This window comes from Alosa pseudoharengus, unplaced genomic scaffold (assembly GCF_046254945.1).
Source record: "Alosa pseudoharengus isolate Yale_2024_CS ecotype anadromous, Long Island Sound unplaced genomic scaffold, YU_APseudo_1.1 YU_APseudo_1.1_scf_14, whole genome shotgun sequence".
Taxonomy (NCBI): Eukaryota; Metazoa; Chordata; class Actinopteri; order Clupeiformes; family Clupeidae; genus Alosa; species Alosa pseudoharengus.
The window spans coordinates 14,471,898-14,486,218 of record NW_027468609.1 but is presented as its reverse complement, the minus strand read 5'-3'; the positions used below and the strand labels follow the sequence as shown (position 1 = coordinate 14,486,218).

Genomic DNA, 14,321 nt, shown 5'->3' with positions numbered 1-14,321 from the left:
ACACACACACACACGCACGCGTCACAGTGTCCAGTCATTCCAGACGCACAAGCCTCTGTGCCAGGAAGGGGTGTGGTCCTGCTGTCGCCGTTGTTAAACATTCCATCAGCGAGGGGAAAAGCCGAGGCTGTATATATCTCTCCGTCTCTCTCTCGGTGCGCGGTTCACTCGCTCTCCGCTCTCTCCTCTCTCTCTGCCAGCGGACGACCTGCTACGCTCTGCTCTGCCCTGCTCTGTGCTGCGCTGCGCTGGACCTCTAGGACCATGGCCTTCCACATCATCGTGCTCCTGTCCATGATCTCGGTCTTCGAGGTGGCCCTTGGAGACCAGCCTGTGGAAGAGGAACTTATCAGTACAAGTCAGTTTGTTTGGTTTTCTCTTGGTGTTTGAGTGTGGTATGTCTGCCTTGAATAGAATATGTGATGGAGGTACAAGTGAGGTAAGGTGTGTTTTGATTTTTTGTGCTATGCAATGTCAGCACTCTCTTTCTTATGGCAATGAGGAAAAACGTTGGAATATGTTGATAAAAAAGAGTTTGCTATCTCATTACACAAACATTAATGGATGACAGTACTGTATATGTCTACAGATTAATGTAAACAAACATCCACAAACATGGTGTTTATGTTGTACTCATATGGCTATGTACATCATTTATTGTATAGTAATATTTTATTTATGTTAATACATCAAGTAAACATAAAATCAGAATTCTAGAACAGCAAATCTGTAATACCAATAGCATAGACTCCATGTTGTTCTCCTCAGAAGGAGGTTCATCTCAGTGCTGCTTAGATTCCGCCTGTGTAGTTCTGTGTTGTGCTGCTTAGATGCTGCTTCGGACTTGTAACCGGAGGGTTGCCGGTTCGAACCCCGACCAGTAGGCACGGCTGAAGTGCCCTTAGGCAAGGCACCTAACCCCTCACTGCTCCCCGAGCGCCGCTGTTGTTGCAGGCAGCTCACTGCGCTGTGTGTGCTTCACCTCACTGTGTGTTCACTGTGTGCTGAGTGTGTTTCACTAATTCACGGATTGGGATAAATGCAGAGACCAAATTTCCCCCACTGGATCAAAAGATTATATATACTTATACTTTCTTACTAGATTCCTCCTGTGTAGTCCTGTGTTGTGCTGCTTAGATTCCTCCTGTGCAGTCCTGTGTTGTGCTGCTTAGACTCTTTTTGTAAGACAGACTCGTATGTGGCGTCCTGAAAGTGCTGCTGTTGTGAAAGTTTTTTAACCGATGACGGACTCTTATGTGTTTTGTGATGTCCCCTGACTGAAGGGAACGTGCCGCTGGCTGCTGTGAGGTTTTTAAATGGCGACAGACTCTTGCGTGTGTTTCATGTGACGTCCTCTGATCGTAGGGAACGTGCCGCTGCTGGGAGGCTGGAGCTCCATGAGTCCAGAGAGCCCTGAGGTTCTAGTCGCCGCTAAGAAAGCCGTCGAGCAGTTTAACGCCGACTCCAAGGCCAAGAAATACTTCAAACTTCTGGAGGTCTCCACTGCTGAGACCCAGGTACTCAACATTTACATACAGACATTTAGCCCTCTGTTGTCCAGAGACACTCAACATTTACTGTACATACATTCAGGCATTTAGCCGTCTGTTGTCCAAAGACACTGGGCTGTTCAGGCATGCTGTGTTTCATCAACACAAGTGTGCATTGGGAATGATCTAGAGTCTAGACTATAAGGAATATATCGGCAGTAACATTTATGGAAAAATGTGAAATATTTGAATATTAAGTGCATTTTCTTACATTACATTCATTCATTTAGCTGACACTTTTATCCAAAGTCACCAATAGAGGAGGACAGACATTCAAGCTACTGTACACCGTTCTGATCCTGCCCTCTGTACACAGGTGACCAATATGATCAACTACAAGATAACAGCCACCATTGGAAAGACCAAGTGTCGCAAATCTGAAAACGCCGACCTAGAGACATGTGACATGGCTAAAAAGGTATGTCCACATTGCCTTCTGTGGCACAAGAACATAAAATTAGCTTTATATTATATATAAAGTACTTAGAAAGTAAATATACTTTATTGGACACCATGCTCTATTTTTAAACTCATTATATTCACTGAGGTAAAAGCTTAGGAAAGACTTATGATATCTGTGTATGAGTTATTGGTAGTTATTTCTGCTCATAATAACACGTCGTGTTTGTTTTGTTGTGTTTCTATAGAGACTGCAGTGTAAGTTCCACGTCCAGTACAACCCACGCAACGATGAGCTCACAGTGCTGACCGCATCATGCAAGAGATAAAGACTGTTTTGCTTGAGATGCGGGAGCCTTCTAGGATTATTCAGTCTAGAGAGCATGCTATCAGGGGGTTCTTTTGTATAGCTTTAGCAGGTTTTAAAAGGATGGGATTTTTTACACGTTTCTAACTTTTTGGCATTTCGCTGTAAAAGGTTAAGATATTATTTATTGTTCATGTGAAAGAATGTTTTTTTTTTAAATGAGGTTTGGATGACTAAAGTTAGTATTTTTAGAAATGTTAGTCAGCAGTCAGTCTTGTCTGGAGACATTACGTACCCAACCTTGGATCTGTGTGAGTGGAGTGGGGTGTGAATAAACATCAACTTATCGCTCACATTACAACAGTGCACCCGCGTATTTGTGTTCTATTTTTGATCACGATTCCGAGTCTTATTGGTTGTCTTCTGTGAAAGCTTCATCAGAATATACAGTGAAGTGCTTTGCTTCAAGAAGACGTGAAAGTAGGCCCTGTTCAGACGCAGTGCGATTTTCAAAGACGCCCGTTTCCACGGTGCCAGAGTGGCGGCCAGGAGAGTGGTACACCGAGTCCTGTGTCATTACTCATTCTTAGTAATGATGCCATTTTCCACTGCTTTCCCACAGCCCTGCCCTTAGCAACCAGCGCTAGGTTACGCTACGTTTGCAAAGAGAACTGTTTATTCCTCCTCCCAGACAACACACACTGTATATGGGATTGCCTGCTTCTGAGTAAATGTTGGATTAAGAATTTGATTTTGAGACTTTGTTTGCAATCTCTAAAAGTGGTTATTTCAGAACTCTGCTGAAATGCTTGTATATGGAAACTGGGTTACAGTACATTCAGATTTGACCATGTATTCTGAAGAGTTACATTCAGCTGTAAACCTTGTAAACACACTCATAAAATTCCTATAAACATCGGTCTCACAATATTACTGGACCGCAATCACAGTTTTCATCCAGTGGAGAGTTTGGAGGGGAGTTTTTACTGTGCACAAACGCTGGAGGCTTAGAGAATGTTTCAAGCATGTTTGAGGCTTGATCTCCTTCAGCTCATGAAAGTGCAGTAGTATTCATTTTTGCAGTATGTCTTCATTTTTGCAGTATGTCACATTACCATGAAACTGAGCCTCTACATGTTTGTTTCTTTGTGTGCATGTGTGTGTGTATGTGTGTGTGTGTGTGTGTGAGAGAGAGAGAGAGAGAGAGAGAGAGAGACGGTCAGATATAGTGTCTCAGCTAGAAATGAGTTTTGAGAAAAATGGCCAAAATGTACAAAATACCCCAGATCACCATGAAGGCTTCTGTTGTCACTCAGCATTCTGCACAATGATCAATAGGGGGCAGTAAATCCCTCGGCATGCATTACTGATGGCAAGCTGGAAGCTGAAGGCAACTTTGGAGCAGCTCTGAGCTTATCTTTCTAGTGTGTGAGACATCACTGTCTCAGTCACCGCCAGCTGTCAGCCTCTGAGCACCTTTCTCTGTCCCGCTGTCTGCCTGACACACACACACACACACACCAGTGCACTGCTGTGACCATGTCCTTGTGGGTCACCATGCTGCTGATGCAACTCTCAGTCTGTCAGATAGCCCCTGGCGAGGGGGCTGTGGAGGAGGAAAAGATGGGGGGTGAGTACTGTTGTGTGTGTGTGTGTAGGTTTTGCATTGTGGTCTTCTTTATTTTAGCAAAATGATTGATTGCTGTAGGAGCAATAATTCTAGACTGGCATGTTGAGGATAAAAACGAAGATGAAGAAAACCTCAACATACATTAGTTGTTATGTCATGTAACTATAAGAATGTATATGTACAGTACTTATAGAGATAGGAAGGTCTCTTTAGTGTCCACGCGGCACACCCTTGGCCCACAACTAAAAGCCACGGCAGGTGCGAGCAAATAAACCTTTGTGTAGCTGTCTGTGGGGACTCTAAGTACTTCTCCACTACTGATATGTTTTACTGGATTTTTTTTCTTTTCTTTGTTTGTTTTCCACCTTGCTGTCCCGGGAGGCTGGAATCCTCTCGACCCAGAGAGTCAGCAGGTCCAAGAAGTGGCAAAGAAAGCTGTGGACCGATTCAGCATGAAAGCCAACAGCCCCAACTACTTCAGACTGGTCCATGTCACCTCAGCGTCGGCCCAGGTACCGCATGAATGCAGGACATTCCAGAAGGAGGACTGTTTATTCCCTATGAAGTACTCTGCACACTGACATGAGTGTGCCAACAGTTTCTGTCACTTGTCCACACACCAACTGACAAGCATTCGATAAACAATTCGATTTTATTGAGCCAATAAAAATAGAACATCATAATCGACATGGCGGAGCCAGCAGAGTTCAATGCTAATGTGCAGGGCTGTATTGAAAACAATGTTATCTAATGTAATCAAATGTCGAAAGTGGAGTAAGCCAAACTCATGTCAGTGTCTATGTGCAGAGGCCTTAATACTCTTATGTCTACACGAGCATGACCGCTGATATAGAGCAGGTAGAGTCACAGCCTACTTTCTGTGCAGTCTCTAAGTTCATCTCAATGCAAAACTGTCTGACTTTTGTTTTTGTAAATGCAGGTGACAAATGCAATACATTACAAGATAATAGCGACGATTGGGGAAACCAAATGTTCCAAATCTGAACACGTGGACCTGAAGAAGTGTGAGATGGGGAAAGAGGTACGAGGGAGGAAGTAGTTGAGCCAAAGGCCGTTTGAGATAGAAGATAAAATACGGTGTTGCACGATGCTCAGTTCATGCAACTTCCTTCCTGACAAATGCATTGTTCTCAAACATGTTAATTTAGTTAATAATAAACATTGTTTGCTGGTTGCTTGTATATACAAGCAGCAAGTTATATGTTACATGTGCTTTCCACATATGTATGTTTATGTGTTGCATGTTATTTCCTTCTACAGAGAAAGCAGTGTGACTTTGAAGTGACCTACAGCCTCAATTCTGTTAAACCCCAAGTGAAGAGCAGGTGCAGATAGAACTGTTCAGAGTCTTGAGCTGCTGCACAAAACATCTTTAGGAAGAAACTCTTCAGCAGTGCACTTATGAGACTGGAGCCCCAAAGCATTACAGTTTTACCACTGAGAGCATTTTGGTATTTTGTCAAATGGATGTGGATTGTTGGATTTACTGTTTGAATATGTTTCTTTCTGCTACAGCAGCATATCAGTGGTTTTGTTGTTTATTCAATGTTTTGGTTGTTTGTTTTGACTTCGACACAGGTTTAAATACATTGTTTATAGACTTGTTTGCTTTAAAAAATAAATAGACAATAAGTAACATTTGGTATATCTTAATGTTGTCACCATACATGGCCACATAATTAAAAAAACTAGTAACTCAGTAGTTAAGAAATGGAAACTGCACATTATAGTTAAATGAAACTTAGATTTTTATTCACATGAATCATATTATAACTGAGTCATATACAACAGTAATACACCCCCATAAAAATCCTATAAACATTATTTTCTCAAAAATGACTGCAATAGAGTCCCAGTTTCCAACCAGTGGAGAGTTCAGAGTGATGTTTTTACTGTGCCACATGCACCCCAGACACCGACGCCAAAAGCCCAGTCTGGCCTGCCGGTGGTGCCAGCGACGGGCTCACAGAGGGGCCTGCCAGTCCTGGGCAGCTGCCCGTCACACTGCGGTCTCTGTCTTGGGTGCCAGCTTTGAGGTCAGAAAGTGGGTCAAGAGGTGGTGTTGCTGTCGGTACCTGTGGGGCAAGAAGGCATCTGTAGTCCCTTTCAGATCAGTCCCACCCAATGCCCACAGAACACAGCCTGGGGTAGTCTATGCCAAGAGGTATCCCTTTAGCAAAGAAGTGCATTCACTTGTTATGCAACAGTGTGAGTACAAGTAAGAGAGCTTACTTAGAGATGACTCTTTGAACTTGCCGATTCTCTTCGTCTTGTAACGTCCAGAGAACCCTCTCCAGGATGGGCAGCTCCAGGTTTAGATACTGCGCCACCTGAACACAGAGAGCATGCACTATGAGCACAGCTACACACTATTCCATAGATCAGGGGATCTCAACCTTTTAGGGGCTAAATCCAAACCAAAACCAAACCAAAATGCCAAGGCAAACAATTTATGGTTACAGACTATTTTAGTATAACAGGGGTGTTCATTCGTATGCCCATATTTTTTTCCTGCTGACTGAGCTTTCTAAGTAAGAAGATTAAAAATAGACAGTCAATGAGAATGATGATCATACAGAAAATAATTTTAATTCAAACGGCCACTGGGACTGTTGACTGAATTCAAACAGTAGGCATAGCACGTCTTCAGAGTCATCAGTTCTTTGCAATACATGGCTTCATTTGGATAAATACTGACATCTACATTTTTATAGACTGACACGTTGTCATCTTTGCACTGTTAGTTTTGTAGTTTGTAGTAGTGTGTGTGTGTGTGTGTGTGTGTGTGTGTGAGAGAGAGAGAGAGGACCTTCGAGCAGCCAATAACCATCTGAGAGAGAGAGAGAGAGGGAGAGCAAGAGAGAGAGGGAGAGAGAGAAAGAGAAATGGGGAGAGAGAGAGAGAGAGAGAAAGAAAGAGAGAGAGTACTGGCACTACTCACATCATTGCTAACCTCCTGCTCGTCAGTGTCCATCAAGAAGACCCTCATGATGCTCTCTGAGGGACCCTGGAGGACCCGCTCCAGCAGAGGCAAGTCAGTGGAGGCCAGCTTCCTCCGCTCTGCATGTAAGGGGGCACACCATAGAATACATTACAATAGGGGGCACACCATAGAATACATTACAATACAATAGGGGGCACACCATAGAATACATTACAATCATAGTTCGAATTACAGGGGTTCGACAGAAATATCAGTTTTGGGGGGGTCAGATAATTTTTCTGATATTGTGAAAAGTATCATAGGACCATTGTAAAGCGATTTCAGACACCCCTATTATGGACCGTACCATTGGATGTGTGTTGGAGAAGATCCTGAAGACAATGTGCTGTGTATGTAGGGGGGGGGGGCAGTAATAGGGGGAGTTCCGATATGTGTGTTGCACAACATGTTGCACTTGGCGATCACGATGAGGATTGATATGGTAGTGGACCATGATGGTCATAGAAGAAGTGAAGGAGCAGTACCCCCCAATTATGGTGGGGTAATTCGCACTCTGATTACAATACAATAAGGGGCACACCATAGAATACATTACAATACAATATAATATAACAGAATCAGATAGGAACAGAACAGAATAGAATATTTACACTCATGACTACACAAATGTTACTGTTTTTATAAAATAAAAAAAAATAAAACATAAAACTTTGTCACCTTCTTTTAGTAGAACATGTATCTTTATAAATTCAGATATAGCCATGATATGAAAGCCATGAAAGTGCACCTACCGCCACTTTGGTGAATGCAGTAGAGTGCAAATTCATTTGGGGCATTTTCTATCTGAGGAGAGAGATGAGGTGTAAAACACAGACTGCAGTGTGTGTCCTTCATACAGAGGACATCTAATAGGCCTCTCTATTACAACTCATGATGACTGAAAGCCAGTTGAGGACTTAGTGGCGCCGCCGTGTGGCATGAGCCAGAACTGAACCTTAAATTTGTGCAGGAGCTGGCTGATGACCTCCTGGGTCTTCATCCGGCTGTCAATGCGTACGTTGGTGGTGGTGCCATAGGTGGGAGTGAAGATGGACGTCTACAGAGCCACAATGGTTTCACAAAATAATAATAAAAAAGACATTGAAGAAAAACATTCTAACATTCTAATCTTTTCCTCCTCAATTAACCAAGGGAACAGAAATTGTTCTATGACTGAAGGTGAAAAGAAAACAATTTCATCAAGGAATTAGGAAAGACTTTATGATGCTGAGAAATCCTGAAATTCCCCTATCCAACATACAATCAAATAGCGCTCTCCCCTACCCTACAACCAATCAGATTGCCATCTCTTCTACCTAACAACTATCAGATAGCCCTCTCCCCCACACCACATCCAATCAGGGGTGTGTTTCCCAAAAGTCCCCACAGTCCCAAGTAAGTCCCATTGCCAACCAACTAACAAGCTAACAGGTTAGCAACTAGGCTATGGTTTTGGGAAACGCGCAAAGAGATTGCCATCTCTTCTACCTAACAACTAATCAGATTGCCATCTCCCCCACACCCCATTCAATCAGATTGCCCTTTTCCCCACACCACAACCAATCAGATTCCCCTTTTCCCCACACCACAACCAATCAGATTCCCCTTTTTCCTACACCACAACCAATCAGATTGCCCTTTTTCCTACACCACAACCAATCAGATTCCCCTTTTTCCTACACCACAACCAATCAGATTGCCCTTTTTCCTACACCACAACCAATCAGATTGCCCTTTCCCTGGCCCCCACACCCCTTGTGACCTTATAGTTGTAGAAGTGTCCGTTGATGGAGAATCGGTGCTGTCGTGCGCGCTGTCTCTCGGCCACCGTCTTGCTCTTGACTCTCTTCTTGACCAGTGAGGCGTCGCTGAGGGTGCGGAAGAGGACAGAGCTCTCCTCCGTGATGGGCTTGGGACGGGGCGCTCTCAGGGTGCTGCTCTCATAGCTGCTGGCTGGGGGCAGAAGGTCAAGGGTCAAGGGTTAACATCTCCAGGGACCCCTCAAGGGTAGGATACAGTATGTGTTTTGTAAACAAGAGAAAACCATATACTATATTTAAAATAAATTGTAATTGTAATGTAAATAAATGTAATGTAAAAATATTCCCCACGGTCAATATGAAATTGCAAGTGCAAAATAAAGAAGAATTTGAAAAAAAAAAAACATTTTTTACAATAACAGTGAGTAAAGTAGTAAAATAACAAACTTTGTGTGAGGACAGGATGGTCCTCTAGAAGGTTGGGCTTGCTCTCTTCCAGTTCATCGATGCAGAGGAGATCGTCAAACTCTCCCCAGCGCGTCATGCCTCTGAGAACAGGAAACGCCAAACGCCTCTGTGTTAGTGACGTCAGACGCAAGGGAAAAACCTGATGGAGTGTCTGGATCAGGCTTGTTGTCTACGTGCTCTTTCTTCACAAATCCATTCCATTTAAAGATAAATGAATTCATGGAATAATAATGTGTTCTCCTGCTCTGCCTGATGCAAGCCTGCTAGTCCTAACGGACCTGAAAGAATTCATGTTTAGGAAGCATGTTTAGGGTAAAAGCACAAGGCCTTTGGGGCAGCTTTAGGGGCATTGCACAGAGCTGCTCTATGTTAGCCTGGATACCAGAGAGTCTGGCCTAGATCCATTTTTCTGACTGGTGGACGCTTGTCTGAAGTTTGAAATCATTGGAGTTCAATCACTAACGTTTGGTAATGACGTACAGTATGTTAACCACGGGGGACACAACGATAACGATAGACTTGCCAACTTAAACGTAAGCGCTCTCAGGAACGCCCTCTGTTCGCTGGTTGGTTCGGAGACAAGTTGCCAAAGTAAACAAAGTAAATGAGAGCTATTCCAGACGGAGTACTGTAGGGAAATGTAAATGAGTGCAACTACGTAGATAGGCGGAGTCAGGCTAGCTGTATGTAGCACAGGTTTAAAATATCTCAACCCCCATGATGTTCAACTCAAAGTTTCGCCTTGGTAAGTAGTGTTCCATTTAACCTCTTGCCTCCAGGGGGACTGATGGGCTCGGGACCCTCCAGAAATGACTGTGGATTTTCACACTGGAGGATCTGTCTCTCATCCTGGATCATCAGGCGGATGGGCCTCTTCACGCCCCAGGAGATCACCAGGAAGCCCTCAACTGTCACCTCTCCAGCATTCTGCAGGATGGACAGCAGAGGGCGACAAATTGTTTAGCATTTTTATCCATTTCCAACCACTTAAAACTGGCGTGTGAACCAGAGTCGTTGTGTATCGATTCTCACCCACTGCTGAGGGGGTAACAGATGTATCAGGGGCAACAGTGAAAGTGCTCTCTGTTGCCAGAGTGGAGTCTAAATGAAAAGTATTCTGTGTGTGTCAGCAGAGTGGATTTGGTTTGAGACTGAATTCAATTTGACAATAACCGGCGGCAAGAGTATGAATGTTTTGTTTTGAGCATGAACAGCCCACAGCTCACAGTGCAGTGGCTACTTTGCCTGGCTGCAGTGTTGCTGCCGTGATATTACCTATTGTGGGGGAGAGAGCTGTATGCACCAAGACTGAGCGGAGTGGGAACAGGGTTTTGGTATTTGTCATATGTGGAAATGTATGTCTGATGACTGTCTGCTTAATGCTGTGCTGTCTACATGTTTTGGTTATGTGGTGAGACGGTTATTGGTATCTGTTATATGTTATGTGGGGAGAGGGTTATTGGTATCTGTTATATGTTATGTGGGGAGAGGGTTATTGTTATCTGTTATATGGAAAAGAGGATGTCTCTTCATGTTTTAGCTCTTGCTGCTTGAAACCTCTGATGTGTGAAAAAGATTATCCCCTTGGGAAAAATACAGAACTAAATGTGAGTCTGACTCTGAAAGGAAAGTGCCCACCTACCCACCTACCTACCCACCCTACCTACCCACCTACCTACCCAACCTACCTACCCACCTGCCCACCCTACCTACCCACCTACCCACCCTACCTACCCACCCTACCTACCCTACCTACCTACCCACCCACCTACCCACCCACCTACCCACCTTACCTACCCACCTACTTACCCACCCTACCTACCCACCCTACCTACCTACAGTACCTACCTCATGATAGTGGAGGTTAAGATGAGACTTGTCTCTTAAGAAGCAGTTGTACGTGTTCAGTAAGGACAGAAATTCAACCCTAGGGCAAAAAAAAAATGATTTTCAGAATTTGGAAAGAGATATCTTATGAATGCAATATCTCACATCTCACTAATTCCCCATTATAATTACCATTTTGACTATGCTTCCTTTATAGATTTCTCTATCCACATGCACATGCATATTCTTAAAAAGTCATTATACCATACATTATGACACCAGTTGGAATATTTACAAAATTTCTGATTACCATCAACTATATGCTGCATGATGTGGAGGCTATTTATACATGCCAGATGGCCAATGCACACCACTACACCTGCCATTGCTGTATTCCCATGAAATACAGCAATAATGCAGGGACAATGGTCATTCTGTTCTACACAAAGCCCAAAGAGCCTGCCAGAGGCCACAATAGGTTGCTGATGAGCACGCCGTGGGGAAAAGCCTACCTGGAGAAAGACCTGCCATCCCCGATGTTAATAACAGATGGAGGCCTGCCTGTTTCCATTTCCACCACAGCACACACCAGATCTGCAGGACAGTATCGCAAATGTTTACTCTGTCCAGCAAACAAACATTGGCACACCCTCACACAAACACGCACACACACACACACACACACACACACACACACACACACACACACACACTCACACACACACACTCACACACACACACTCACACACACACAGACACACACACACACACTCACACACACATAGACACACGTACGCACACAACACACACACACACACACTCACACACACACAAACACACACACACACACACACTCACACACACACACACAGCCTTAGAACACAGACAGCACAATAACAACAACATTAGCACAAACAGCAACATGCTTTGTATTTGTTGTTTTTGCTGTTATGTTTTCATCCCTATCTCAACCAAATTGTAACCAAATCGTGCACGTATTCGCTTTTTTCCATCCGACAGTGACAGTGGCTCCGTGTCTGGACAAGTATACTGTCAAGCAGAGGAATTTCTGGTATTTCAAATAGAGCTCTCCAAACAAGCCATCTCCGCTGGACAGAGGGAGGCTTGTTGGAGAGAGTGCATCCTGCCCGGGCCATGCCAGCTGTTTTCACTGCAGTTGCCCTAGCGACACACCAGACTTAATCACTGTGTAGGCCGAGCACCGTATGTGCAGTGGTATTTCAACTTAATCTCTCTGTTTCTTTCTTTCTCTCTCTCTCTCTCTCTCTCTCTCTCTCTCTCTCTCTCTCTCTCCTTCTTTCTCTCTTGGTTGGTCCTCTCTCTGTCTCTCTCTCTCTCTCTCTCGGTGTGTGTGTGTGTGTGTGTGTGTGTGTGTGTGTGTGTGTGTGTGTGTGTGCGTGTGGTAACCCTATCATCATGCCTGAGTGTGCTCCATGCTTTTCCTCACAAATCACACACTGACCACAGTCCACATATGCTAGCTGTGCCTCTTGAGTCAACATATCTATGTCAATACTTCTGTTTCACAATGGAAAAACCTTAAATACTGTCATCCAGACAGATGGAGCAATGTCCTTTATATCTCTAAAACCTCTCAAAGACAACAACGTTCAAAACACCTTGTGTCCCCCAAAGGCACAGCTGCCTACCAGTCACAGTCGGTGTGCTAACAACACACCCTATTCTAGATAGATAGATAGATAGATAGATAGATAGATACTTTATTGATCCCCAGGGGAAATTCAAGGTCTCAAAGGAACAAAGGAACTGCACAAAGGAACATGAAAAATGCGTACAGACCCTTGATTTCTAAGGTTTGGAAGGCTTTACACAGGACTTTGAAGTTGTCTCTATAGTAAGCCACCAAAACCATTAGTCTCTGAGCATTCCTCTCTTATGAAGCAGGCACAGGATCAAACACAAACACACCGGGGGATCTGTGTGGTGACTATGTGCGTGATGTAGGCTACATGATACCACCTGTTCAAACCAACAGTGAAAGTAAAACAAAGCTTCGACCCACCTGTGTTCAGTAAGAAGCTCTGTTACTGTGCTTGATTACATTCCTCTTATGGCAGTGATGTGAAGTGATTGGAAGCCTTGTGTTTTCCCTTCTGTGGGTTCTGAAGCACAGGGGAAAGCTGAGTTGTAGATCGGAGTGTGTTTTTGTGGATTGCACCGAGACGCAGTTGTGAGAGGAGGCAGACTAGCATAATATGACTCACCTTTGGTCGGGGTGTGTAGGTTGGGCTTGCCTCGACGCTGGCTGGCGGACACACCCACAGCATTAACCTCACACCTGGCTGACATCGTACGGCCCAGGACACATTAACCATTTATATGCCAGGGAGGACAAAAGCAAACACGTTATTATTATTATTATTATTATTATTATTATTATTATTATTATTATTGCCATCATTATCATACTACTACTAGTATTAATACTACTACTATCACTATTAATACTACTTACTATCATTATTATTATCATTAGTAGTAGTAGTAATAGTAGTAGTAGTAGTAGTAGTAGTAGTAGTAGTAGTAGTAGTAGTGTTATTATCATCATTATCATTAATAGTTGGTATTAATGGTTGTCCAATAAATGGGTATTCTTAATTGTAATTTAATGTTTGCTATTATTGTTAATGGTTATTCCAATGTTTCAACTTGCAACGATGATAAACATAAGACACATCGGCACTTTGATAAATTATAATTACTTGGGCTGGTTGAGGCAGTAAGGTTATTTAGTCCAAAGAATTCCACTGATGTGATATGTGTAGTTATACACAATATAACAAGTATGGGTAACACTTTACATTCTTTTATATTCCATGGAATTTACAGATGCTCAGTGCACATGTAAGAGGAAAAGCTTGTTACAGTACTCCGACAAAGTGCTTAGTTCTTCTGGAAAAACCTGTTGTGGCACCCCAATGCATCTCAAAATTAGCCAATTATTGAGGCTGTATTCACATCTAAAGGGGAAATTAACGTTTTATATACACCAATTTTAAAACGACTCACTATGCATGTCAGAAGGATGTATGTATACTGTATATGCAGGGCTCTTCAAATAATTCTAAATAAGTTGGTGAGCCTGCAGTAGGGTTCCAGCCTGGTGTTAATTTGTGAAAGCCTACAGCACAAGACGCCCTGGTTTCATTCCAGCCCTCAATCTCTCCCTCTCATCTCTCCAGACTCAGTCATTCCCTCCCCAACACTAGAGCCCTCTCTGCATCACTCGAGCAGGCAGTAGCAGCTAGCGTCATCAGGCACTTTTTCTCTCTCTCTCTATGTCCTCCTACCATGGCGCCTTGAGAGAAATATTGCATGTGAGCACAGTGTCACC

General features: G+C 43.5%; 2 protein-coding genes across 3 annotated transcripts in view; one reads left to right on the top strand and one right to left on the bottom strand.

Annotated features, from left to right (window-relative positions):
• Positions 1–2,622, top strand: part of LOC143122920 (cystatin-M-like) — a 6,314-nt gene extending 3,692 nt beyond the window's left edge. The window contains exons 2-5 of one of the 2 annotated variants that reach the window (XM_076283931.1): positions 201–358; positions 1,366–1,517; positions 1,867–1,968; positions 2,198–2,622. In XM_076283931.1, coding sequence (XP_076140046.1) covers positions 265–358; positions 1,366–1,517; positions 1,867–1,968; positions 2,198–2,278 — 429 coding nt within the window. In that variant the 5' untranslated portion in view covers positions 201–264 and the 3' untranslated portion in view covers positions 2,279–2,622. Of the gene's footprint in view, positions 1–48; positions 359–1,365; positions 1,518–1,866; positions 1,969–2,197 lie in introns of those variants that run through there. The other variant, XM_076283930.1, reaches the window with a different exon arrangement.
• A 3,009-nt stretch (positions 2,623–5,631) lies between these two features.
• On the bottom strand, positions 5,632–13,200 carry rassf6 (Ras association domain family member 6). The gene is made up of 11 exons (XM_076283926.1): positions 12,990–13,200; positions 11,458–11,539; positions 10,967–11,045; positions 9,885–10,045; positions 9,098–9,198; positions 8,653–8,843; positions 7,846–7,947; positions 7,643–7,694; positions 6,849–6,967; positions 6,140–6,237; positions 5,632–5,982 (listed from the first exon to the last, which is right to left on the bottom strand). The coding sequence occupies exons 2-11, from the start codon at positions 11,514–11,516 to the stop codon at positions 5,907–5,909; spliced, it is 1,038 nt and encodes a 345-aa protein (XP_076140041.1). The 5' UTR covers positions 11,517–11,539; positions 12,990–13,200; the 3' UTR covers positions 5,632–5,906.
• Between the last annotated feature and the right edge of the window lie 1,121 nt (positions 13,201–14,321).

What these genes read in the sequence shown, in the direction of transcription:
- rassf6 (XM_076283926.1), bottom strand. Translation starts at nt 11,516, where the DNA reads ATGGAAACAGGCAGGCCTCCATCTGTTATTAACATCGGGGATGGCAGG. An exon ending in TTAACCTCCACTATCATGAG is followed by an intron (nt 10,046 to 10,966) that starts GTAGGTACTGTA and finishes TCCATCCTGCAG; the next exon opens with AATGCTGGAGAGGTGACAGT. An exon ending in CTGCATTCACCAAAGTGGCG is followed by an intron (nt 6,968 to 7,642) that starts GTAGGTGCACTT and finishes CCTTACATGCAG; the next exon opens with AGCGGAGGAAGCTGGCCTCC.